This window comes from Colletotrichum paranaense, assembly GCF_030867605.1.
Source record: "Colletotrichum paranaense strain IMI 384185 chromosome Unknown Scaffold_4.1, whole genome shotgun sequence".
Classification (NCBI taxonomy): domain Eukaryota; kingdom Fungi; phylum Ascomycota; class Sordariomycetes; order Glomerellales; family Glomerellaceae; genus Colletotrichum; species Colletotrichum paranaense.
In genome coordinates, this window is record NW_026848962.1 from 290957 (window position 1) to 316042 (window position 25086).

At 54.6% G+C, this 25086-nt stretch overlaps 9 protein-coding genes across 9 annotated transcripts; 4 read left to right on the forward strand and 5 right to left on the reverse strand.

Annotated features, from left to right (window-relative positions):
• Window positions 1–332: 332 nt before the first annotated feature.
• CPAR01_05079 (vacuolar protein sorting-associated protein 26) lies at window positions 333–1524 on the reverse strand (the record flags this gene model as incomplete). The annotated part of the gene is made up of 4 exons (XM_060489358.1): window positions 333–466; window positions 510–675; window positions 750–1222; window positions 1308–1524. The coding sequence occupies 4 exons, from the start codon at window positions 1522–1524 to the stop codon at window positions 333–335; spliced, it is 990 nt and encodes a 329-aa protein (XP_060350824.1).
• Window positions 1525–2196: 672 nt separating this feature from the next.
• On the forward strand, window positions 2197–3381 carry CPAR01_05080 (ribosomal protein L6; the record flags this gene model as incomplete). The annotated part of the gene is made up of 4 exons (XM_060489359.1): window positions 2197–2242; window positions 2636–2683; window positions 2834–3089; window positions 3150–3381. The coding sequence occupies 4 exons, from the start codon at window positions 2197–2199 to the stop codon at window positions 3379–3381; spliced, it is 582 nt and encodes a 193-aa protein (XP_060350825.1).
• A 1803-nt stretch (window positions 3382–5184) lies between these two features.
• CPAR01_05081 (uncharacterized protein) lies at window positions 5185–6378 on the reverse strand (the record flags this gene model as incomplete). The annotated part of the gene is made up of 1 exon (XM_060489360.1): window positions 5185–6378. One exon carries the CDS (start codon window positions 6376–6378, stop codon window positions 5185–5187), a length of 1194 nt encoding a protein of 397 aa, XP_060350826.1.
• Window positions 6379–8434: 2056 nt separating this feature from the next.
• CPAR01_05082 (V-ATPase subunit H) lies at window positions 8435–10211 on the forward strand (the record flags this gene model as incomplete). The annotated part of the gene is made up of 3 exons (XM_060489361.1): window positions 8435–8873; window positions 9023–9551; window positions 9599–10211. Coding segments are annotated over 3 exons (1581 nt in total), but the record flags the coding sequence as incomplete, so codon positions are not given.
• Window positions 10212–11187: 976 nt separating this feature from the next.
• On the forward strand, window positions 11188–12296 carry CPAR01_05083 (ribulose-phosphate 3-epimerase; the record flags this gene model as incomplete). Its single annotated transcript, XM_060489362.1, has 4 exons — window positions 11188–11303; window positions 11437–11563; window positions 11673–11918; window positions 12030–12296. 4 exons carry the CDS (start codon window positions 11188–11190, stop codon window positions 12294–12296), a joined length of 756 nt encoding a protein of 251 aa, XP_060350828.1.
• A 230-nt stretch (window positions 12297–12526) lies between these two features.
• On the reverse strand, window positions 12527–13923 carry CPAR01_05084 (aminotransferase class-V; the record flags this gene model as incomplete). Its single annotated transcript, XM_060489363.1, has 4 exons — window positions 12527–12588; window positions 12642–13556; window positions 13615–13748; window positions 13808–13923. 4 exons carry the CDS (start codon window positions 13921–13923, stop codon window positions 12527–12529), a joined length of 1227 nt encoding a protein of 408 aa, XP_060350829.1.
• A 1211-nt stretch (window positions 13924–15134) lies between these two features.
• Window positions 15135–17209, forward strand: CPAR01_05085 (uncharacterized protein; the record flags this gene model as incomplete). The annotated part of the gene is made up of 2 exons (XM_060489364.1): window positions 15135–15198; window positions 15285–17209. 2 exons carry the CDS (start codon window positions 15135–15137, stop codon window positions 17207–17209), a joined length of 1989 nt encoding a protein of 662 aa, XP_060350830.1.
• Window positions 17210–17747: 538 nt separating this feature from the next.
• CPAR01_05086 (calcineurin-like phosphoesterase) lies at window positions 17748–20087 on the reverse strand (the record flags this gene model as incomplete). Its single annotated transcript, XM_060489365.1, has 2 exons — window positions 17748–19732; window positions 19784–20087. The coding sequence occupies 2 exons, from the start codon at window positions 20085–20087 to the stop codon at window positions 17748–17750; spliced, it is 2289 nt and encodes a 762-aa protein (XP_060350831.1).
• Window positions 20088–23653: 3566 nt separating this feature from the next.
• On the reverse strand, window positions 23654–24310 carry CPAR01_05087 (uncharacterized protein; the record flags this gene model as incomplete). Its single annotated transcript, XM_060489366.1, has 1 exon — window positions 23654–24310. One exon carries the CDS (start codon window positions 24308–24310, stop codon window positions 23654–23656), a length of 657 nt encoding a protein of 218 aa, XP_060350832.1.
• Window positions 24311–25086: the final 776 nt, after the last annotated feature.

Below are 25086 nucleotides of genomic sequence, written 5' to 3' on the forward strand. Positions count from 1 at the left end.
GACCACACAAGAATGGTCCAGGACAACCAGATACCTTCACGAATTGCATGCATTGGGTTTTGTTTTTCGGTAATCGGTCAAGGTCCAAGGTAGATGATGAAGAAGAATTTCATTGTTTGTTGTATCAGTGCAGCAGACCCTAGCTTTGTTTACCCCAAACGCCGTGACCTATGCTTAAAACTACGTGGGACGGACGGTTCTTGACGAGGACTTATCCTCTCATTGGCGGCAGCAGCCACATCATGCAGAATAACCTCCCCCCCCCCCCCTTTCCCCCTATTTCATCAAACAACTCATTACTTATAAATCATGGCGTCATTCTTCAGATACTTCTATGTCTGAACAGACTGGCCCATCAACTTTGGGTTCTCGGGGGCGGCGGCCATGATCATGTTAGGACCGGCGGCGGCGTCCGGGGCTTGGCGGTAGAGAATGATTTCCGACTGCTTGAAATACCGCCGCGCATCTGGTGTTCGATTGTTAGCTTGCATTTAATCAAAGACATAAACATATAAGGGGTGGTTGTGGCTTGCCTTCGTCGATGAGCACGAGACTGAGGTAGTACCGGGTGGAGAACTTCTTGTTCACGTCCCGGAACGTGGGTGTCAGGTCGAAGCCGCCGAGGAAGAGGCGGATGGGGATCGTCTCTCCTCTCGAGGGCGAGCCATCCATAATCTTTGTGCCGAGAGAGTCAGTACACATAACCATTGAAAGTTGAAGGAGAGCATTATCCGGAGCCACAAACTCACCTCGAACCGCACCAGGGTCTCGCTCTCATTATACTGATTCGGCGCGGCGCCCGTCGTCTCCCTCCGGATGATGGACAGCTCCATGTGTTTTATCTTGAGGCGGACGAGCAAAAAGTATATGCGCCCGACGATAACGTCCTTTAGATGGTATTTGGATTTGGAGTACTCAAACTCGATGTGGAGGCAGTCCTCGATGCCGACGTCCATCTTGATGGACGAGTTCATCTCGGGGGGTATGCGGTACGAGTAGACCCAAATGTCCTTTTCGCGGATAACGTCGGCCATGCGGCGGGAGACGGTGACGCGGACAAAGTAGCGCAGCTTGACGTTGATGCCGTTGTACGACTCGTACTGTTTCTCGACGTTTTTGAAGTTGAAGTCGAACGTCTGCGGGTGCTGCAGCTCGCCCGGGGCCGCGAGCTCCTGGACAAGGGAGAGGAATTCGTAATGGTTTCCGCGGTCAAAGAACATTTCTGCGCAGAGGAAAAAGATGGGAGTATTAGTATTGGGCGAAAGGCGGGAGAGGTTCTTGAGGGTCGCTCGCTCAGAAAGACTCACCTATCGTGCCGATGAATTGGACCTTGATGCCGGTGTGTTCTAGCCGCTTGCCGTCCTTGGGTCTGATGGTGACGGCGCCCTTGACGGACTCGCCGTCCATGTACAGCGGCGCCTTCTCGCGCCGGTTCTTGTCGAGCTTGACATCGACCATGGACCGCTCGTCGGCGTCCTCCAGCACAATGTCGATGTCGACGGGGGTTGAGAAGAAGTACGACATCTTGGCTTATGCGGGGGAATGCCCGGATCTCGCGCGATTGTGTGGTTTCAATGCTCGGATATAAAGGGGGCGACGAATCCAAGGTCCCAATGGCTAGTGATCGGTCAGCCCGTCGAGCTTGGAATTTAATGATTAAGTTGAATTGATATTGGAGCGTCGGAGAAGGGGGGTGTCGCGGAGCTTCAAGGCTGACGTATCTGTATCTGTACGTGCACTCACTCGGCTTGCGCTGCTCCAGTCGCGCCAGCCCGGGCAGCTATCGAGAAGTGGGCAGCAACTGGAGCTGTAGGGAGTGCATCCTCCCATTGGCCAGTACCGACACGTGACTATGCTAGGCAGTCGTCCTCAGTGCTTGAGGCTGGTGAACCGGAGCTGTGGCTGGGGCTCAACGGCCATGTCCCGGACGGGCAGGATCCGTCCTTCTCCACTAGGCCCGGGCAGCCGGGCGGTCGGCCAGAGAATCAATTACGCACAGACCATGGTTTTGCTCTCACGTGCACACAAGCCCTCGCTAGAACTTTTGCACCCCACACCCGAAAATTGAATCGCGACTGCCAGTCTCCCCGACTTGGAACTTTTTTGAAAGTGAAGAATTGTCCCTCATCGCCCAACGAACGACCAGTCGCCCAGTAGATCGCCCAGCCGACAGCCCTCCTCCCCCCCGACGTCAAGATGAGATACATCCACTCCCAAGAGAGCCTGACGGTTCCCGAGAATGGTATGTGAAGCAATGCCGTCGTCGTCGTCTCCTTGACGATCGATTGAGCACACAATACAACGAAAATACTCCTCCCCCACGATGCGGTCCCCTGCGAGCTCCGCCGGGTTTTGAACTTCACGATACTATATCACCTATTTGTCGCCATTCGCACTTCGAGTCTCTCGCCTTCCTCTGTCATGGTCGCAACCTCGATGCCTTTGGCAACATGGTCGCTGGCGCAAAAAATGGAAAACCACAACCACATCACAATGGCAGAGGGATTGGTGAGGCTTGAGGCGGACAAAGCAACATTTGGGTTTTTGGGTTGAAGAGTTTTAGACTGTGGATGAGCTCGAAAGGAGCAGTAGTGGCAGGCAAACGAATGCATGCTGACTTGGATTCTCCAAACAGTCAAGGTTCACATCAAGTCCCGCATCGTCACCGTTGAGGGCCCCCGTGGTAAGTACAAGACTCTCCTCCGATCGCGATATCTCTCGAGACGTTGCGAACGGCCGGCCCTAGCTGTTCCTGCTCTGCGCAAGCAGAGCGCAACGGCTTCAGTGCGGCAGCACCCCTCACCAAACCGATATGGCTAACACCCGTCTCCAGGCAAGCTCGTGAAGGACCTGTCCCACTTGGCTGTCAACTTCTCCCAGCCGGTCAAGGGCACCATCAACATTGAGATCCACCACGGCTCAAGAAAGAACGTTGCCACTCTCCGCACCGTCCGCACCCTCATCAACAACCTGATCGTCGGTGTCACCAAGGGCTTCAAGTACAAGATGCGCTACGTCTACGCCCATTTCCCCATCAACGTCAACCTGGAGAAGGACTCCGAGACTGGTCTGTGGGAGGTCGAGATCCGGTATGTTTGCACAATGTTTCTATACCTGATGATTGCGAGAGACTGATATGTTCACTTTAGCAACTTCATTGGCGAGAAGCTCGTCCGCAAGGTCATCATGCGCGAGGGCGTTGACGTCGAGGTCTCCAAGGCCCAGAAGGACGAGCTCGTCCTCTTCGGCAACTCCCTCGAGGCTGTCTCCCAGTCCGCTGCCGATATCCAGCAGATCTGCAAGGTCCGCAACAAGGATATCCGTAAGTTCTTGGACGGCATGTACGTCTCCGAGAAGGGCAACATTGAGGAGGAGGCTTAAATGCATCTTTTCCACTCAACGTATAATCCCTCTCGATGAATCAATAAAAACGAAGGTATTGATTGATGTATGAGCCGGAGGAGGGGAGCAAAACCAAAACAAAAAGGGTCAAAACAGGTCATGTTTTTCGAGGCAAATGCAAAAATCAAACTGGGGTTTCTGGGTCTTACACACAACACAATTGGCGTGGCCGGGGTTCCATTTTTCACTTTGCATCGTGTAGCGCAGGGCTACCATGAATCACATCAAAAGTCAAGAAGACGTTGCCTGCTCCCCTCTCTGAGCAGTATATCCCACAACACCTCATTATATACCCTACTCGCATGAGACATTCTTCATGGTGAAATGATACCCACTCAAACTTAAAGAACTCTTCCCTGTTGGCTATTTTGTGAGAAAATGTACTTGCGGATTTAGGAAAATTTCACACTGTAGACAATGCGTCCACATATCCTGCCTCGTGACTGAACGACATGAGCGCAGCTATTTTCACAGTAAGGTGGGATTTCCGTGATGGTGTAGCTCTTGACTCATCTCGTCATCCTGATGAACTAAAAATTCAGCCAAGCTTGACCAGATTATGGCCTCATGAGAGTTGCCATCCTCTCGCTGGACTCTTCACAGCATTTGTCTACTGGCACACACATACCCAATACTACATTTCCTCTTCAGATGCAACGTCAATCAACTGTAATTCCATACATCCGCCCAGTAGTCCCAAGTTTGAACGACACCAAAAGAAAGAAGGGGAAAAAAGCACGTAATGTCTCATAATCAAAAGAAATTGACCAGCCTGGGGGTCGAACCCAGAATCTCCTGATACTTTGTCAACGTTTTCCTCGCCCTAGACGAACGAGGGTAAACGCAATCGTAGTCAGACGCCTTGCCATTGGGCCAACCGGCCACTAGCGAATAGTGGGATGAAGAAAAGGACACCGGAATTGGCTCTGTCTTGGTAAATGCTCCACGAGGAGGGCAAAGAAATCTCTTTCCCGAAGGTGGAGATCTCGCATCGCAGACTTACACCTAGACTTAGACCTCGTATACCCCGACACACGCACACGCAGAGACGTACGCATCAGACGGCCCGAACGCGAAAACGCAGACCGCACATGGAAAACTCGCTTTGTTCCATGCATGGTCAAACGCGCTCGCAGTGCGCAAGCGCCGCATGTTCATCTCAACTTTGTGGACTCTTACACGGCTTCCCCGGGAAAGCTTCAGCAGTGTGGCTGCGTACACACTTGAGCTTGAAGCAACAACACGACAGGAAGGCGATACGGCAACGAGCAAGTGTTGTAATCAGAGGGCCCAATCGAAGAATTTAGTTTCCATTTCATGCATTAAGGGCGTCGAGAAGTTTCGTCTATGCCATCAAATCGTTCTGAACATCGTACATGCTATGCGGGTTTTGGAGGATGGGTAGACAAAGTCAGCCACACCAAGGAAAATGAAGTAGGAAACGCTCAATGTCCAAAGAGATGACCCTCCTCACATCCATAGTCTTCGTGGCCATTTCCGAGCCCCTTCGTCACTCTCCACCCAGTTTTCGTGTCTCTCGTCATTCTTTCATTCCCCTCTTCGTCGCCGAATGTCTCGTCTCTCGTGCCTTGTAGTTTCCATCACCGTGCTATCAAAAGCCCGGTGGGATTATGATTTCCCCCCTTAACGCCAAAAAGAAAAATAGAAAGCAATAATACCAATTTATGTACGTTCAAAGCATGTTCGGGGCTTCCACCGCCTCGTAAAAAGGCAGCCGACAGCATATGCAATTCGACCGAGGTCGCCAAAGAACTTGGGGTGCTACCTCCGTGAGTGGCGCGTCGTGTGTGTGCCGCGTGTGTGGCCGGTGCGGTGAGTTCTTCCGCCCGAGCTAGAGCTGCCTAGGTAGGACGTCAGATCCGATCGATCCCGAGAATCCCATGAAGACTCACTGGGACTTGTCCCCGTGTACGAGTAGTACGAGTCGGTGTAGCTTGACCGAGGCTTGGCCTTCGGCTTGTCCTTCTTAAGATTCAAGAGCGCCAACATGGTTGCTGCGGCGGCTCCCAGGCCCAACCACTTGGCGCCTTCCTTCTTCTCTTCCTTGCGACGAGCAGCCGGGGCGGGACGACCGCCACCTGCGAACCAGCCGCCGTGCGAGGGGCGACCAGAGTGGGCAGATGGCATGCGGCTGCCGTGACGCGAGTATCTCTCCTCAACCACCTCGACTCGTTCGCGGCTGTGGCTGTGCTCCTTCTTCTTCTTGCCAAAGATGAGACCCCACAGGCCGCGGGCGATACAACAGAAGCAGAGAAGCATGAGAAGACCGAGACCTGCAAGCGTGCCGATAACAATACCGGCGATGGCGCCGCCGCTCAATCCTCCACCAGTACCCTCGTTGGTGATGGGTACGACTGTGCCGGTGCTGGTTGCTGAGGCGGCGGTGCCGGTGGCCCCGGTGCTCGTGATGCGGTAAGGAGCAGAGTATTGGGTGGTGATTGTATGGCCTCCCGATGTAATTGTAGTGACGCCTCCGCCCCAGCCATCGCGCTGAGCGCATTGCCCTGAGTAGGCACAGTACTGGTTGGCGGCGCAGCAAATGCTGCCACAGGCCGTCTCTCCACTACTCTGAGGAACACAGGTGGCCCCGGTGCCTCCCCCAGCTGCCCCTGTTGTCACTGCAGGCCAGTTTGTCGATATTGTGCTGGTAAAGGTGTTCGTCTCAGTCCATGTCGTGGTGTAAATGCCGTAGCCTCCACCTCCGCTCACGGTGCTGCAGCCAGCGATGTTGTTAACGGTGTAGCACTGCTCTCCAGATCCACAGCAGTACTGAGAGTCGGCTCCACAACGTTGAACGCAATCGCGCTTCATAAAATGGTTGCCCAAATTGTAGAAGAGGTTGTTTGCGACGTTTTGGAGAGGATAAGGGTGGGCGAACACCGGAGTGGGGGCGGACACCAAGAGAAGAAGGCCGGCGACCAGAGGGGCCGCTGCCGACTGCTTGCGCCATGCCATTATTTCTGGCGGAGACCGCTGCTCGGCGTCGTCAATTGCCAGGAATGCGCAAGGCCGGGAAGACGGCGAAGTGAGAATGTAAGTCGGCTCTCACCGCGATGGCCAATTTTGTTCCGTCAATGGCGATATCGAGAGGTCCTGTCTTGTTTCGTAGCCTCGTGGGCGCCCCAAAGATTGCGAGAGTGAGGAATGTTGTAGCGGTAGGATGAGGTATTAATGGTTGGCGGGGAATGAGAAGAAGAGGGAGGGTAAGCTGATAGTATAGTCGAGGTGTGATTGAGTGGTCGCGGTGTGAGCTGGCCAACCTTAGCCTGTTAGTGTGCAGAGGTATTGGCAGGGACTGAGAGCTTGGAATGTGATGATTCTTGGGTTAGATGGGAAGAAGGAACCAAGAAGTCGGGAAGAATGAAACCTGCAGGTAAGTTTGATTTAAGAGAGAGAGGGAGAGATTGAGAAGGCGCTGACTGACGGGAGTGTCGTATTACTTGGTTTGGGCAGTGGGATTGTCTTTTTTTCTTCTTGGCCGTTGCGCGGGTCGATTCCCAACCTCCCTGAAGTCCAACCTCTTGATTTTGCTGCCGCTGTCACCAGGCGCACCCACACTTCTGACACCCACAATACTACCCTCAAATAATGCAAAGTTCCGCAGGGATCTAGCTTCACCGATTAGTTTCTGGCCAATCTCTGACGAGTGTGATTGTGAAGATTCCTCTTGAGTGCGCGATTCCGTCACACTTGCTGCTTCTTTTTCTGTTCTTGTTCCTGAAGATCGGGCGCCGAGATGTGGTTCCCCCTTCACTTAGACCAAGACACCCGGGACAGACGAGGGTTATAAGTGGCCTAGTGCGGGGAGATGCCTGTATGAGTTGGCAGAAACGGGTCGTTACTCGCTGATGGTACCTTCGTGACTGGCCCGGCCCAGAGCGCCTTGGTTCCCACTTGTTTACCTACAGGGGTCGGTCCGTCCACTGGACGACAATCGATAGGCAGAGAAAGCCTGTTCCAACCCAACTGTACGAATGAATACTCGTGGCCGTAACAATAGAGGTGCGATTGTTTGCCCTGCCGTTTGTCTCTCCCGCCGGGCAGGCCCCGTCAGGTACCGTTTCGCAGGCTTGTCACTCGCAACCGAGTAACGCAGCTAGCGAGCTCCTTCCTTGCTTACTCTTGCCATCTGGTGCCTTGCAACCATTGGCAGGGACGCTTGTTAGCCCATCGTGAGCTGCTTCAATGAGATCATGCTCATTTCCGCGCTGTCACATTGGTCTCCGTGTACCTCGGATCTAGTGCAGTGGTCATGACCTCTCGTGACAGAAGTTCTAGGGCAGAGGAAACGGTCTTTGACTCGTATAGGGCAGATTGGCAGCGCCATGACAGCTCTTGCGCTGGCTTCTGGCACCACGACGAGATCTCGGCAGGTGTCAGTCCGTGGGTTCCGCAACTTTGACGGCATCAAGTGTGCAAGTGAGCCCGACCGGCGGGATGGGACTCCGCGGCACCCAGGAGGGGTCATCGCCAAGTAGGCCGTGAAGTTCTGGCTAGTGACGCCTTTTTAAGATTCAAGGGACTTCTTTTCCGTATGTGCCTTGCATATTGGCGTGGGCCAGTCTTTCGTACAAGGGTCGTTCGTGTAGAGGGAAAAAAAAAAGATGAGCAGTATTCAGCTTCATCTGGCGAGCCGAGTACCAACGATAGCTGCACTTGGGGAAATCGGGTGGTTGGGAACCGGGGCAACTGGGTCGTAGTGCTATTTGAAGTGACAGAGCGTGTAAGACCAAGAGGGCAGTGAGCCAAGCTTTAGGAAGGATTCAAGTGGATGTGATTGAGGAAAACGCACCGCCACAACGCTCAATCGAGTGGATCAGCTTCATTGGCTAAGTAGAGCTTTGGTGGGTCATTGGAGCTGCCACATGTGGCTTATGTAGAAATGGACCTCAAGCCAATCATATGCCATGAGCCTGACGCTGTGACTTGAGCAAGGAAGTGACCCAAAAACTGGGCGGGCGCGGCTGCGGGCCTGCGGCTGCGGCTTGAGAGCATTACGTTCGTCAGACAGCTTCCCGCCGCAACGACCTGCGACCCTCAGCACCGCCGAATCCATCCACACCGTCCATCTCCAAACCCCCCCTCTCGGCGACATAGGTGCATCTCGAATTCAAAAAGCCGCCCGGGTCGCTACTTCCCTCGACTCGCCGCCATGTCTCTCGATCCTCCCACCTACCTGGCCTCGCTGCAGAACAACATCCGCCAGCGGCCAATCCCCTGGGATGGCGCTGTTAGAGCAGGCACCATCACAGAGGACCACCTGGCCCGCATCCGCGCTGTTGATAAGGCGAAGAAGCCCGAAGCTCGGAAGGAGATTGTAGAAGGAGATCTCGATGGCTACCGCTCCCTCTTTGTTGGTGAATCCGGAAAGCCCTCGGTGATCGAGTCCGCAGGCAAGCAAGCCAATGTCGTCCAGTATATCCTCGTCCTCTTGGCGGACCTCTTGCCCAGTACGTTCTATACCATTTCCCATTGATTCGCCAGCCTATGACTTTGGCTAGACTCTCCCTATCCTGCCCTACTTGTCCTTAAGATTAATATATCTTGACGATCGATTCATATGCCTCAATCCCGCTAATGCTGTCGTCTTCCCAAATAGGTGTACCGTCACTCTCGAAGGCTATTTTCAAAAACACCGACCCCTACAAGCACTTTCTACCTTTGCTCGCCCACTCGAATAATACCGAGGACCCTATCCCCTTGCTCACATCGACGGCTCTAACCAAGCTCATGTCGCTCTCATTGAACGAATCGCAGGCGACCCGAAACGCCATTCCCGTGCTCCTCTCCTACCTATCTGGCCTCGCGAAGAGTTCTGATGCAGGCCTTCAGGATATCGCGGTCCAGGAATACTCCTCCATTCTCTACGGACACGCCGCGAGACAACAATTCTGGAACCAAAGAAGCGAGACGATTGCGCCTCTGATTGACATCCTCAGAACAGCAGCTGGCATTGGCAGCAACGGCAGCTCCTCGGCAAGCATATGGAGCGGAACCGCGCCCACAAGAAACGCCGGATTTGAGGGTTCGCTCGGCGGCGGTGTTGGTTTGCAATTGCTATACCATGTACTACTGGTCATCTGGCAAATGAGCTTCGAAGCCGAAGATATTGGTGACGAGCTTAACGAGTAAGTACACTCTAGTCGTATGGCTTTCACAAACTGATCATGTTCAGCGAGTACGATATTGTCTTGCTGTACACCCAGCTTTTGCGCCTCTCTCCCAAGGAGAAGACGACCCGATTGGTTGTTTCTACCCTTTTCAACTTGCTCAGCAAGAATCAGAAATCACTCCTCCCTACTGCAGTCCTTGCGCGACTACCTGCGCTCCTTGACAACCTGAGCGGCCGCCACCTGACAGACCCTGACCTACTCGAAGACGCACAAAGTCTCAAGGAACTTCTCGAGGAGTACACCAAGACAAAGACAACCTTTGACGAGTACGTCGCTGAGGTCGAGTCTGGTCACCTCCGGTGGTCACCGCCTCACAGAAGCCAGGTTTTCTGGGCCGAAAATGCGCGCAAGATTTTGGAGCACGAGAACGGAGCTATTGCGCGCCAGCTCGCCGAGATTATGAAGAAGCCGTGGGAGAACGACAAGGCAGTCCTGGCTATTGCATGCAACGATGTTGGGGCCTTGGTTAAGGAGGTGCCTGAGATGAGATACAAGCTGGAGAAGCTTGGTCTCAAGACCAGAGTTATGGAGCTAATGGGAGAGTCGGACGAAAATGTCCGTTGGGAGAGTTTGAAGGCATTGGGTGGCTGGTTGAAGTACAGCTTTGACAACTAAATTTGTTTGCGGAGCAAGATCAAACAGTATGGCTATTGGCTCACGCTCTGTGTATGTATAAACGGGGGATAGCATTACCCAGGCAGTTTAGAGTGGACCAGGAGTAGGTCGTTCCCGCATATTCCATTGTTTTTTTGTTGGTCAACGCTCTCGGCCGAAATCGCGATGTGTGCCCACAGATATCTCGAGTCTGTGGATGGAACACGCCATACGGTGATGATCAGTCGAGTAGGACACTGGCACTTTGACGCGGAGCCAAGGCACAAACAACACCATTGATGAGCATCGTGGGATGTTTCTTTTGGTCCCGGGGAGGGTGATGGAGGCGTACGATGTGCGGATACAGGTGACCGCAAATCCGCGGCGGCGGATAATCACCCGAGGCGGCGAGGCCCGCCGGCCATCTACATAGACATACGCAGTAAGGTACTTTACCTTAGTACTGGCAACGTCAGGGGTCAATTCGGCCCCTCGTCTCTTGAATTTCCAGCTAGCCAGCCCAATGGGAAGGGTGGAGCTATGCTTAGGTAGGGAGGTACCTAAAATAAGGGGTGCGTTATGTACTCCGGAGCTTATCATACGGGCGGTACGTGCCCGGCGGGGTTGACGTTTGGCGTGGGGTGGCGCGACTGCGACCCCTCAATTATTAGTGATTCTAGATCCCAGAATATCCCAGAATGTGGGAAGATCCCAACAGAAACTCCACCTGAGAGAGCTCTCGTGGTTCAGGGTCCATAGCTTACCACAGCTTCCGGTCGCATGTCCGATCGTGTACCCTCCAACCCTTTTCCAAACGCCGAAGAGCCGTTCAGTGCCCACGAACAAAACCAGACACACCCGCTCTCGCATCCGCCGCCCACGCACACCTCTCTCTATTTTTCCCTTCTCAAATCACCACAAAAGAGACACACACAAACACAAACGAAGCACAGCTTTCTCTCTCTCTGACTGCACTCGTTGCCTACCTACTTGCACAATGGCGCCCAAGGCAATCATAGCCCCGTCGATTCTCGCGGCCGACTTTGGCCACTTTGGCCATGCGTGCTCCAAGACCATAGAGCAAGGCGCTGACTGGCTTCACGTCGATATCATGTACGGAGACCATACCCCGCTAGAAAAAAAATCAGCACACAAGCATCTTGCGACCGCTTTTTTGGAAAGCCGATCGCAAAGGACTTGTTCTCTTATCCGAGCCGAGCTGTGGCTAACCAACATGGTTTTCTAGGGACGGCCACTTTGTGCCCAACATTTCATGGGGACCCGGTGTTGTCGCCAAGATCAGAGGTCATGTTGAGAAACCCATCGAGGCATGGGGAAAGGGCACATTTGACTGTCATATGATGGTTTCCGAGGTAATTGCTTTCCCTCTGCCCTGGGCTAATGTTTTTGGGGGTCGCCGAAAGTCCATTTGCGGTAACCCGGCATATTACAACGCGCCTACTAACGCATCCGTCGATTTAGCCCAAGAAATGGGTCAAGGGCATGAAGGAGGCCGGCGCAGACCTGTACTGCTTCCACTACGAGGCCGCATTTTCCTCCGACTCCGACAACCCAGAGGTCCAATCCGACGAGAAGACGAACCCCCGCGCCCTGATCCGCTACATTCACGAGCAGGGCATATTAGCCGGCGTGGCTCTGAAGCCCGCAACCTCGGTCGACGTTGTGTGGGAGCTCCTCGAGAGTGAAGACCCACTCGAGAGACCAGACGTGAGTTATTGCCCTTTTTTTTCTTCTTACGAGCAGCTGTTACACACACCACAAGATGGGGTCTCCGCGAAGGCGCATTAGGCTGACAGGGGGTTCTCTCCACAACCGCAGATGGTCCTGATCATGACAGTCGAGCCCGGTTTCGGCGGACAGAAGTTCATGGCCTCTGAGCTGCCCAAGGTCCAGGCCCTCCGCGAGCGGTACCCGGAGCTCAACATCGAGGTCGACGGCGGCCTGACGGGTTCCACCGTCGGCCAGGCTGCCGACGCGGGCGCCAATGTCATCGTTGCTGGCAGCGCTGTCTTTGGTGCCCAGGACCCCGCAGAGGTCATTAAGATCCTCAGACAAGCCGTCGAGAAGAAGACTGGCAAGCTCTGAGAGAGATCGGAATCGGAGTCCCCACACCACCAAAACCCCGACTTTTTCTCTCACGGCCACGTTTTTACGACTTTTTTCCTCTTTTTTGTTGGTATTTCTGTCCTCTATAAAAAGCTATGGGAGCCATGATTTATGTTCAGCGTATATAGATATCAGACGGACAGCAACTTTCCGGTGGTATGCCGGAGTTACAGGTCTTTCTAATCCTAATTCTATCACATTATACACTATTATTTGGTCTTTTGTTGCAATGCCTTATCCAAGGCCGCAATAAACCCCTTGATTTCATCGACTATGGCTGATTAGCATAACTCACAGGTCGGATAAGGTGCACACATGACTTACGGCTATTGTAATGCACCATGCTAACCCGAATAATGCCGTCGGCAGGGTCGAGTTGCAGAATCTCTTTGATCAGCCGGTACGAGTAGAAGTGGCCCCATCGGAAGGCAAATTCGGACTCGTTTTCTACGGCATTGACGAGGTCCTTGGTGCCCCACCCCTGCACTCGGAAGCTGATTGTCGGAACGCGGCGGTCGGTGCCGGCATCGGTCTCGCCGTAGATCGTCACGTCGCCCCGGCCGTTGAGGTACTCGAGCAGAGTAGTCTGGAGCTGCCCCTCCTGCTCGACTTTCCCCCTCCAGCCTTGGGAGTCGGGCGTGCCCAGGTACTCCAGCACCCGCGGGACGGCCGAGACCAGCTCGTAGCTGCCGCCCGCGAGCCCGAGCTTCCCCTCGAGGGACTCGCTCGGGTTGAAGAAGTGGCCGATGGAGCGCATGTGCGCGTCCTGCGCGGCCCGGCTCGCGTACAGCATGGCCGTGTGCGGGCCGTAGACCTTGTACCACGAAAATGCGTAAAAGTCGACGCCGAGGGCTTTGACGTCGATGGGCCGGTGCGGGGCGTAGGCCACGCCGTCGACGCAGACGAGGCCTTTCGGGGTGGAGGCGTGGACGAGGGAGGCTACGGAGGCGACGTCGTGGATCGTGCCTAGGATGTTGCTCGCGTGCGTGAGGGTTACCAGGCGGGTCTTGTCCGAGAGTAGGGGCTTCAGGTTCTCTGTTGTTAGCTTTGGGTTCGTTGTCGAGGATGCGTCTGTGGGCTTCCACCACTTTAGCTCGAGTCCTTGGCGGGCGGCGAGATCGACCCAGGAGGCGATGTTGGCTTCGTGGTCGACTGCTGATACGACAATTTCGTCGCCCTTGTCAAAGGTGAAGGTGTGGGATAGGTTGCGGAAGAGCTGAGTTGTCGAGGCACCAAAGACTGCCCCCCCTTATGTTAATATTTCTGTCACAAATAAGTGTTGGACATATTGATTTACCGATTTCGTCAGAGGATGCGTTGATGTACTTTGCGCCGGCCTGGTAGCCTTCGCCATAGGAGGCCGTCGCCTTCTGGCCGACTTTGTAAGACGCGCCTAGCTGGACGTTGCTTTGTGTGAGATAGTCCCGGATGCTGAGGCGTCATGTGAGCGAGATTTGAGCATTTGAGTTTGGAGAGTACAGGGGACATACGACTCAATGACTGTGCCCAGCGTCTGACTTCCACCTGCATTATCGAAGAAGACCTGGTCTTGGCCCAGGGCAGGGAACTTGCTTCTAACAGCACCGATGTCTATCTGGGATGCCATATTGAATGCCTTGTATTGTCTGCTGAAGATGTACAAGATAATTTCAATGTATGTAAGAATTCATCACAGTTTAATAGAAAGTTGAGAGGAAATGAAGTTATCGTGATGGAAGCAAGTCCAAGTATTAAAGACGTGAGATTACGATAGCAGTTGCGGGGCAGGGCGTAATGGACGTAAAGGACTGGGTTCAGATGATTAGGGAACTGCCCAATTGAGAAGTGAAGCGGCCTTGGGAAGCCCGCAATTTACAGAAAGCCAATTGATCTAGTGTTTCCATGGATGCATGACGTTTTGCAGTGCGGGCGAAGGAACAACCTCAGTGCGGTGCTTGCTGGTGGGCGGGGGAGGAGAGGAGGATAGAGGGGCAGCGCGAGAGGAGGAAGTGTGGGGCGCGGGGTTTCGGCGGTTGGGCCCGGCTCGCCCGAGGCTTGCCCGCCCGCCGTGCCATCTTCCCGTCCGGCTTTTGGGTGAAAGAGCTTCCGATGCCAAGCGCCGTTGCACACTCTCATCGCCAATCCTTGATTACGGTTTCCTTTAGCCAGAGAAATGGTTCCCGGTCTGCCAATAGTTTAAGAGGGAATTGAGAGAAGTTGAGTTGAGGTGACTGCCGCTTATTTGACTCCCACCCTCTCTTTTATGCATTGCTTCTGGAAGACGCAGCTCATGCAAATCTCAAGCGCCAGGAGCGAATCGTGCATGTCTGGTCTGTCTGGACACCGGCATTGGCTGTCTCCTCGCCAGCCTGGCGGTACTCAATGGCTGCGCAGGAGAGCCAAGCAACCGGCGCTTGCACCGTTATGCGGATGAGTTTCTGGACAATCCAGTGTGTGAACAGAGAGTCAATCTTCTCGCCAGCTCTGATCATTGGCCACGCCGGCACTGTACGGCGGTGTACCCAGAAGCTCCCCCGACGGGACCGTTAAAGTGCCCCCGCCATCTGCTGAGCGAATGCTCATGGAGAGGCGCTTTTGCAAGTTTTGCAGGGGCCAACGGTGGGACGGTACTAAGCCCATGGGACGATTTGGCGCGAAAACAGCTGCTGGGAGAAAAACTTTATGTGGGACCTCAGCCCACGTTCGGTTCCGATCAGCGACAGACGGTCCAGCGCTGGGGTCGTCACAAAATATTGAAATTCTGGGAGGCTGCCGACAACCTTTCCCCTTCTCTCAACTGTCTCCAAGAGGTTGTTCCTACTCTATCAATCACCCAACATGAAGCGCAAGGCTAGTTCACGAATCGACGACAAGAGAGCGTCCAAGAAGAAGACCAAGACGAGTTAGCCATCCCTACAACAAGCTCAGCTTTTTTTCCTTGCCCCGATGTCGTCACTAACACCGAACTTTCTTTCGCTCCACGCGCAGCTCTCTCGGCCGATGTCGCAAAGTCGAGATTCCGCAAGGGTCTCTTTGATAAGAAGGTTCACGACGCCTACACGAAGCAGTACGCCGAATCGAGTCCCTACAAGCACTCCGTCATCGACGGCCTCGTCGACGACGCCCTCCTGCGCTCCGTCCGCGACGAGATTCGCGAAAACGTCTCCTTCACCCCGAAAGAGACCGACATCTACAAGATCCACCAGTCGGGCGACCTCGCCAACCTCGACGGCCTCGACGATGACGCCCTCGCCAAGCTCCCGAGCCTGCTGTCGCTCCGCGACGCAATCTACTCTGAGACTTTCCGCGACTACGTCTCCCACATCACCGGCTGCGGACCCCTGAGCGGCCGCAAAACCGACATGGCCATTAACGTCTACACCCCCGGCTGCTACCTCTTATGCCACGACGACGTCATTGGCAGCCGCAAGGTCAGCTACATCCTCTACCTCACCGACCCGGACACGCCATGGAAGCCTGAGTGGGGCGGCGCCCTGCGGCTGTTCCCCGTGCTCGAGCAGGAAGGCAAGGACGGCGAGATTGCAAAGACGCCCGCGCCGGACCACTCCAAGGTCATCCCGCCCGCGTGGAACCAGCTCTCCTTCTTCGCCGTGCAGCCCGGCGAATCCTTCCACGACGTCGAGGAGGTCTACCACGCCGACACGAAGGCCCAGCTCGAGGCCGAGGGCGGCCGCGTCCGCATGGCCATCTCGGGCTGGTTCCACATCCCCCAGATCGGCGAGGACGGCTACGTCGAGGGCGCCGAGGAGAAGCAGGTCAAGAACTCGGGGCTCATGCAGCTCCAGGGTAACCCGGACCAGCACGACACACCGCAGGCGCGGCCCGTGAAGGTGGACAAGCCCAAGGCCAGCCTCGAAGGGTTCGATGAGGCTGGGCTCGAGTTTCTGCTAAAGTACATTGCGCCGACGTACCTTACCCCGGATACCCTGGAGCAGATCTCGGAGCATTTCGAGGAGAACTCGAGCATCACGCTCCCCAACATACTCTCGAAAAAGTTCTCCGCCAGGCTCAAGGAGTACATTGAATCCCAAGAGAGTGCCGACCACACCCTCCCAGATAACGATAGCGAGGCCATCGAGAAGAAGTCTGCGTGGCGCGTCGCCCGTCCCCCGCACAAGCACCGCTTCCTCTACCAGCAGCCCGCGGGCGCCGACGAGCTGCGCAGCGCGCAGGAGGAGAACCCGCTCACGGAGCTGCTCGACCACCTGCTCCCCTCGCGGCAGTTCCGCGAGTGGCTGCAGGTCGCCACGGGCACTGTCGTGGAGAGCCACGAGTTCCTCGCGCGCCGGTTCCGTCGCGGGCAGGATTATACCCTGGCCACGGGCCACGATGGGAAGCCCCGTCTCGAGTTCAACCTCGGAATTACCCCGTCCAAGGGCTGGGGTGACGAGGAAGAGGAAGAGGAGGAGAAGCCTGAAGAGGAAGAGCAAGAAGAGGCAAAGCCCAATGGAAAATCATCAAAGAAGCGTAACAAGGGCAAAGGTAAAGCCAAAGCCGAGCCCGAGCCCGCGCCAGAAGAAAAAGAAGACGAAGAAGCGACAGAGGTCGGCGGACACGAGGTCTACATGGCGGGCGACGACGGCGAAGAGGACGAGGACGCGGCGATTTACAAGTCGTCGGGCGACGACGACAACATCCTCTTCTTCCAGGCCGCCGCGTGGAACAAGCTCACGCTCGTGCTCCGCGACAGCGGCACGCTGCGGTTCGTAAAGTACGTCGGGCGCGCCGCCAAGGGGGACCGGTGGGACGTCTCGGGCGCGCTTGATATCGAGGATGAGGACGAGGAGGGCGCGAAGAATGGTGATGGTGGTGTTGATGACGGGGAGGAGTCTGAGGAGGAGTGGAATGGGTTCTCTGATTCACCTGCTGCGCAGACGAGCGATAGCGACTGAAGAGTTTGGCCCTGATACGTTGTGTGGGTGGGTGTATACACACGTAATGTACATCTCGCCTGATGTTTTGGTTTTAGGGATTTACACGGCTAGACACAAAAAGTTATGAGTTACAATACATGATTGTCCCAATCGCAAACCTCATCCCTTGTGTTGACATGATGACATAACCTCGACGATAGGCGTAAGCCTGGATGATGGATATGACAGACGTTCAAAAGCCCCTTGCCAGGAGAGTACTGGTGCGATTCGATTCGCAAAGATGCTATAAAAGAAACACGAAGGAGTGAATCTACTAGCAACTCGAATTTCCTACAGCTGAAAAGATAAAAATAATAACTCATAAGAATCCGCTACCCTTTGCCCATGCGCCCCCCATAAAACGCCTCTGTTTCTTTCAAATACAATGTCCTTGCCCATATGACGAGTTCCAAAAAAGTCTAGCAAATGCTTATAATGCAGCTTGCGACGACAAGAACCAATGACCAGTGCATCTCGCGCGCTTTCTAGCTCTCATGCTCTCTGTCTCAATCGTCCTCTAAAACTTCTTCAACTTCTTCTGGGGCACCGTCTTGATGAACGCATGCTTTAAGAAATGCAGCCACACCTTGTTGTGCTTCTTCTTCTTCTTCTTTCCACCCTTCTTACCCTTCTTGCCTTTCTTACCCTTCTTCTTCTCTGTTTCTACATCTTCATCTTCGTCATCTTCATCGTCGTCGTCTGCGTCGTCATCATCCTGCTCTTCGTCTTCAACCACTTCCTTCTTCTCGTCTAATGACTCTTCTTCTTCTTCTTCTACGTCTTCTACGTCGTCGTCATCGTCTTCGAAATCCTCAGCAAGTGCTTTTCCTTTGCCCTTCTTAGCATTCTCCTTGGCGATGCGGTTCGCCAGCTTGACGTAACTGCGAACGGTCAAGTCTGATAGCTTGTAAATCTTGTCGGTAAAGGTACTGTATTCAACCTCGAACGCAAAGGGGCGCGGCTTGGGCTTCTTGGACTTGGGATCCTTGTCCTTGTGGATGCCGTCACGCCACTTGTTCCCAGATGCGTCCTTGCTTTCGTGCGTCATGTCGTTGTTGAGGTAGGTCAGGTTCGCAAAATACTGGGTGTATCCAAGGAGGGTCAGGGGCTGAGGTGCGTAGGCCGGGCCGGGGCCGGTGCCTGCAGGCGGCGGCTGAGGGATGACCAAGTTGGGGTCCTTGGGTTTTGTCGGCTTCTTTCCCTTTTTGCCCTTGTTGCCCTTCTTCTTTTTCTTGGCGGCGTCGATTTCGCGCTTCAATTCTTCGTGAACGGGATCGTCGTCCGACGGGAGTGCTAGAGCGGGCACAGAGTTGGTGAACGAGTCGGTCCAGACCGCAGCGTCCTCGAGGCCGGAAATGTTGTACTCCACGACACGGAGCGTGGGGAAGTAGTTGGGGACGATACTGGGGCCGACGAGAGAGAGGTGGTATCGCTCTGCGTACTTGCCGCCCAAGTCCTTTCCTGGCTTCTTCTTTTTCTTCTTCTTGTCCTTCTTGCCCTTTGCATCCGACTCCACAGTGTCTTCCTCCTCGAGAGCCTTCACGTTGACAGCTGGCAACTTTGCCCAGCCTTCCCGCAATTCTGTGAGATAGTCCTGTGCCGATTGGATTTCGAGTTCATCCTCAAAAGCTTCGCGCCCGATGTCGTCGTCTGCCGCGAAACCACCCAAGATGTTGATATCGATCTCCTTGGTATCGTGTACAATGAAATGATCAATATTCATGTGGCCATAAAGCGAACCAACAACAACATCCCGATACTGCTGCATCCAAAGGTTGTACTTTTGCCAGCAGGTTTCATCCCAATTCTTCTTGCTGTCGGTCCGGGCCGGGGGCACGTGGCCCATGAGGATGGCCTTCATGCCGCGTTCGCGGAGGAACTCCAGCTGCACGCGAAGCCATTCCATTTGCTTAAAACCTGGCTCGGACGGCTGTTGGCAGTCGTCGACACCGGCATTTCGGTCGAAAAAGTACAGTGTGTTGAGACTGAAGACGGCGAGCTTCTTGGGAATGACCTCGGTGTAGAACCAGCCTCCAAATTCGAAAGAGTGGCGTTGCTCTTCGGGAATGAAGCGCTTCCAGATCTCGGCATAGTATCCTAACCACTTATTGGGCCCTGGCAAGAGAATATTGTGCGGTAGAATGTCATTGTTCCCAAATGTCGGAATTACAGGCACGGCCATTTTCGAGGAGTCTTTCGGGTCACCAAACGTCTCCGCAAACTTGTCGGCGATCCATCGATTTGTGCCGAGCACCTGGCCCGGGCTACGAGGAATGCTCTCATCGCTGTCGTGGCGCGCAGAGTCGCCAGTCCAGATGACGAAATCAATGTCGTCTACAATATTCGCGGCGATCCAGTCAAAGGTCGCGTTGACGAGGGAAGATGGCGTATCGCAGTCGGAGGTTTCTGCGCCATAGTAGCCGGCGGGTCCATCGCCAGAATGGCACGCGACGCCTTCTTCGGTAGATGAGTGGGTTTTGTAGAATTGATCGGGGTGAAAGTCTACGAGGGCACAACAGTCATTAGCATTTGGTGTCGTCCCACGTCAAGCACCAAGCAGAGAGCGATTCGCCTCATGCGCCTTGCCTGAGCGTCGCGACTGCATTTCTGCCATGCTGATCGTAACGCCCGTGGGTGTCGTCGGGTAGCATCCAAACGTACCAGTAATGTGTAGAAACTTTCCGCTTAGACGTCGAGATCCTTCTTGTGCGACTGTTTCTGCGACCTCTGAACCAATGACGATTTGTTGCTGCCCGCTGGCGACAGGTGTTGCAATGACGCCATGCAGGAACAACTGCTGGACCAGGGCGAGCTGCAGAGGCAGGGCGGCGCCCACTATTGCGGGTAAAGACCGCATTGCTGGGGAGGAGCTGAAGAGGCGCGCGGTACCTGGTTTGATGTTTCTATGGTTCTGACGCACGCAGGCACGGCAGCCGGTTGAAAGGGTGATGATGTTGTTTGAAAAAGAGAAGACACCGTCGCAACGGGGGGGTTCGGAGAGACTGAAAGTGGGAGTGAGAAAGAAGACGGGGGCCAATTCAAGGTTATTAAGTCATGATTTTCCCTTGGCCGAGCTTTGGCTGTCCCCGTAGAAAAATAAATGGAAGCGCGAGCGACGTCTGTCTGGATCAATGGACAGGGTCTGTCTGACTTGGTTTGCTTGGCTTGGCTGTGGCCGTGACCTGGACTTTTTTCCAGGGCTCCAGGGCTGGGGCGAGGCGGTAAGCAGGGGACTGGGCAGCTGGAGTGTTGCTGGAACACCACCTTTGGGAATGCTGTCAGACGTGAGCGGTAAGGTACAGATATGTGTGAGCGTGAAAGCGAGAGCATCCGTACCCAAGGTATAATACACGATGACACCGTTGGAGACTGAGAGAAGAGAGGGAGGGCGCAAGGGTCCACGTCACAGTTACAGCTCTTGGGAACAACCCAGCTGGTCAACCTTGCTTCGTAGGCGAGTAGGCACCCGACTGGACGTAGGGAATCGCGGCTGGTAGGTGACCCTGAATAAATAACACCGGTTGAACTTGAGGGGTGATCCTCCCGCACGCCAACCGCCTGGCTTGCCGTGCTTGCTTTAGAGTTGATGGTCGGTTTTTGCAAGTGGGAAAGTGATGATGTCCGGTGGCGTCTAATGGTTGCATGCCCCTGCTGACTGACGGCTGGGCAGGGGGAAAGGAAAGTCGGTGATGGTGGCACTGGTGAGAAGGAGGCAGCATCAATAACCAACAGGTGCTCCTTTTCTGTCTGAGCCCGGGAGGAGCATGACTTTTAATGTACTTTGTCCGCTCCTTCCGACGACCACAACGTGTCCTGGTGTTGGCATCTCATGCCTTTCACTGCCACGACTGCCTCACACGACGATGCAGCAAGGAACATGATTCCCCGCCTTCCCTTTCGTGTGCGTTGCAACTTACCTTACTTACATGCACGCAAGTCGCTGGAAACACCGCAAACAAGACCATCAAGGTCCATGGCCGACCAGAGGTGAAACCCTCACTGGATGATTATCATCCCGAGTCCACCCCCCATCTCCATTCTCCATCCAGATCTCCAGCACTAATCCACGGAGCACGATGGCCAGTCCACAAGGCTGAAAGCTTCAACCTCCAATCCGCAGCCAATCGAGCTGCAGCACTCCAACACGTGTGTTTTTCCCCACGACACCCACTGCCCATCGAAACATCATGGGCTGAGACAACCACCCCATCCCGCGATATTCCATCACTGCATCAGCGAGGTTGCCGCCTGGTAGCGCCGCACACGAGCCAGTGCCGAGTGTTGAGGCGTCCTAGGGCCTCTGACTGTCCCCCGTGGACCACCTGCTACCTATTCCATCCTCGGATCCTCCCCCTTGGAGCGTGGTAGAGGTCGTCAGACTGAGAGTGTGACCGTCAATATGCACAAAAGTCCATAATGCCTCATCCTGGGGTGGGCTGGTTGGCGCGAGTCAATCCGGCACTTACTCCAACCCGTCGCTTGATCTGCCCGCTCCCCATCGTGGGGCCGCGTGATACCCCGATATACCACATACCCATGGTTTCTCAAAGTGTTCTACATCTCGTCCTCCTGGAAGTGCCAAGGTAAATCCTTCATGATGCATCTCCAGGCAGGTCGTTGCGACCTTCAGTCAGATATCATTGTAGATTCGGGCCGTGTCTGGTCCCCTGCTGACACCTTTGCGCTGACGTCATATCTGAGAGAGTCGTCAAACTCTCGCTCTCATGTTTGCTGGTTGATCCCTTGCGCTCAGTTTAACATAGAGAGATGCTGACGGAACAGAATGTTTGAAATGCAAATGAAGGCTCACCGCATCACATCACATGCACTCGTGTTGTAGGGAGCTGCATAGTCACTCTCATGCGGTGTGTTCCCCTCAGATGGTCAGTTGACTGATTGTCGAATTCGATCCTTTTTAAGGGGTCCTGTCAACCTAGCGGCAGGACGAATTTGAGGTCGAGCGTGATTGGATTGGATTCCTGAAGACCAGTTCTGTGAGTACGTACTGTCGCGCCATACCCACGTGACCTCAGCAAATCTCGACAGCTGGCACCGCCTGGCTGCTGGATGTTCGGAATGCGCAGATAACGTGACCAGCAGTCCTGCGTGGTAGACAGTGAATGAAGCAGTACGCAAGGCTGATGCACGGTGTTTATAGAAACCAGGATAGACATGGCGATCGGAAGCCTCGATAAAGCGCCCCAGACCGAGAAATTTGATAGAGCGCTTGCTCGGTGAGAAAAGTCGTAGAAATTCTCGGACGGGTCGGTCTCCTATCGTTAGTGATTGTCGTCATGGCAAGAAAACACCACGATAGCATCATCTAGCGATGTCCTCCTGGCCAACCACGAACAGTGTGATAAGGGCTGATTTCACGGGATGGCCGAGGCAAAGCCGTAAAGGGTAGCAAAGCGCCGCTGCGCCGGTCCTTGCGGAAGATGGCCGTAGCCTCTCTGGGAAGCTTAGGAAGCCGCGATTGATGAAAAGGGCGGGGGGCCGCTTTTTGTAGTGTCGCAGAGCAATCAGCATCGTGAGGATGTTAAGCGACAAGCTCGGGCGTGCACTCGGGTCTTGGGGGGTATCGCCTATCATATCTCCTGCGACGACCGAGGGCGAATCCGGAACTGCGAGCTGGTCAGCTTGCGACCGAAGGCTTTCCGAGGCAGTTTGAGCTCCACTACGGCGGACGGAAGCACCAGAATGAACAGGGGGCTTGAATCCGTATATCCACAGAAGGGGAAAGCAATGGAGGCTCGTCCCACGGTCCCACGGTCCCAGCCTCCCAGATTCTCCACCGGGAGAAGGGCCCCCCACCAAAGGAGGAGACACCCCCGGCCGCCGGCCCCCGGTTTTGCAGGCTTGAGTGAGATAAAAATTGCGCCAAAACAATGTCTCCAGACCAGAAAATTTTGGTGATATTGTAATTGCCCCTGATGATTGGATGCCGCAATCAGCGCAGACCCCAAACACCCGAGGTACCACTCGTTAGTGCGAGGGAGACAGGTACATGATAATGGCGACATGAGGACACCCGAACAGGAGTTGCCGCATGCCACAGGCTACAGCTGTCCCGTGGAGTCTGGACTTGTGATGCCCGGATTGGAATCGCAATGAACCGTTTTCCTCCTCCTGTGCGGGACTTTCCTTCTCCCATGCCGGTAGCATAGTTCTTTTGGATCGAACTCGTGTCGCGGGGTCGGTGAAACAGTCTCAAAGATGCGAGGCTGAACCTCATGTTGTCGTCTTTAGCTGGACAGACAGAAGTACCTAGGCCTTAGTAAGGAAGTACCTTCAATCTGTAGCCGTCCTGCGCGCTGCTGCCCGCCGCTGAACTGACAGGAACCTAGCCGGCTGGACGGGACCTCCAGATCAACAGTAAGGTAGCAATGTCCAATCACCCAATGATAGCCGTGTACAACAGTATCAGGTATCTTCCAGCGGCAAGAGTTTTTGGGACATGACTCTGGCTTCTGCAGCCCTGGACGAGATGCAGACTGCATTGCAAAAGTCTGAGACGAGGCCCTTGCGACGGCAAAATACAGTACTCCGTACGCCCTCAAGACCTTTGATTTCTCCGCATGGAGCTGTCCTGGCTTCCCTGGGCTTGTCCTGGTCGTGTGCGATGGACGTCGTCCAGCCGCGTGGGGAAGAAACGGAGAGCCTTGTCGTGGTCGCCCAAAGTCCGGATATCCATACCGTGACACAGGAAGAAGAAAAGGCCGGACAGGCGGGTGGTGGCCGGCGTTGTCGGGTAAGGCAGCAAGTATCGAGTATCCGTCGGTACCTCAAGTATGCGTGGTAGGGAACCTGACTCCAGGTACAAATCTTCACATGTGGAGGCAACGTGAGTGTCGCAGACTCGCAGCCAGTGGCCGTGTGGCTCAGTGCTGCAGCAGCGGTAGCCCCGGGGTCTGGAGGGAGCACACCCGTCTTTATGGGGATTAGCCTCGTCTCCGGGCGGAACCTGACATGAGACGGACAAAGTCCAGTCTGTTCACTCCTGCCTCTTGATCGGCCGTCTTCGTGTGTGATGGATGAGCGTTCGGGCGGGCGGTCGGACCAAGGTAGAGGTAGACACATGCTGTCAATTGAATTGTGCATAATGCTCCCGTTCTCATAGCAATAGACCAAAGTCAAGACGGATGAACGGGACTGTGACCACATTCCAAAGGCCAAGAATTGGGGTAACGAGTTGTATCAACGAGCTCCGGGTGACGGCATGCAGTGCAAACAGATGTCGTAGGAATGTTTATCAGTGACGTTTTTGCACCTCGACTCCTTGCGCTGGGCGACTTGCTATTCGCCATTCGCCCTTGCCGGACGCCGTATCCGACCGCGGTACTTGGTATTGTTCTTGTCATGTCTCGCGTCATTGGTCTCTTTGCAGATGCCTATATTTGGCCTTTGCCTCCGTCTCGATCATGTTCACCAAACCAAAATCAGTTCCCTGTCGAGGCAAATCAGTCAGCGGATGAACATTGTTCAAGTACCTACGTAGTAGCAGTATCGTGATACGATGGAGATTCATATGAAATTTGTGCGCGATAGAGAGGGGCCGGTCAAAACAGCGATACAAGTGCAAAGGTCGTGAGCGAGGGGGGATTGCAGAGGGGAAAAAAGCACTCGAGAAAAGGTACATGTGGCTTTGGACAGGGGTGTTTACCTCTGGGCAAAGAGCAGTTGCGGTGCAAGGTCTCCGCAATGCAGCAGGGAACACCGCGATACGGAGCAGGGGAAATGGGACAGAATGGGGTGTACTTTCGGAAGGTACTTTCCTGAGGTCGTCGTTGTTTCCGTGAAAGTGAAGAAAAGCAGCCCCACTCCAGTCCACTGCTGCTCTTTGCTGCTGAGTGAAA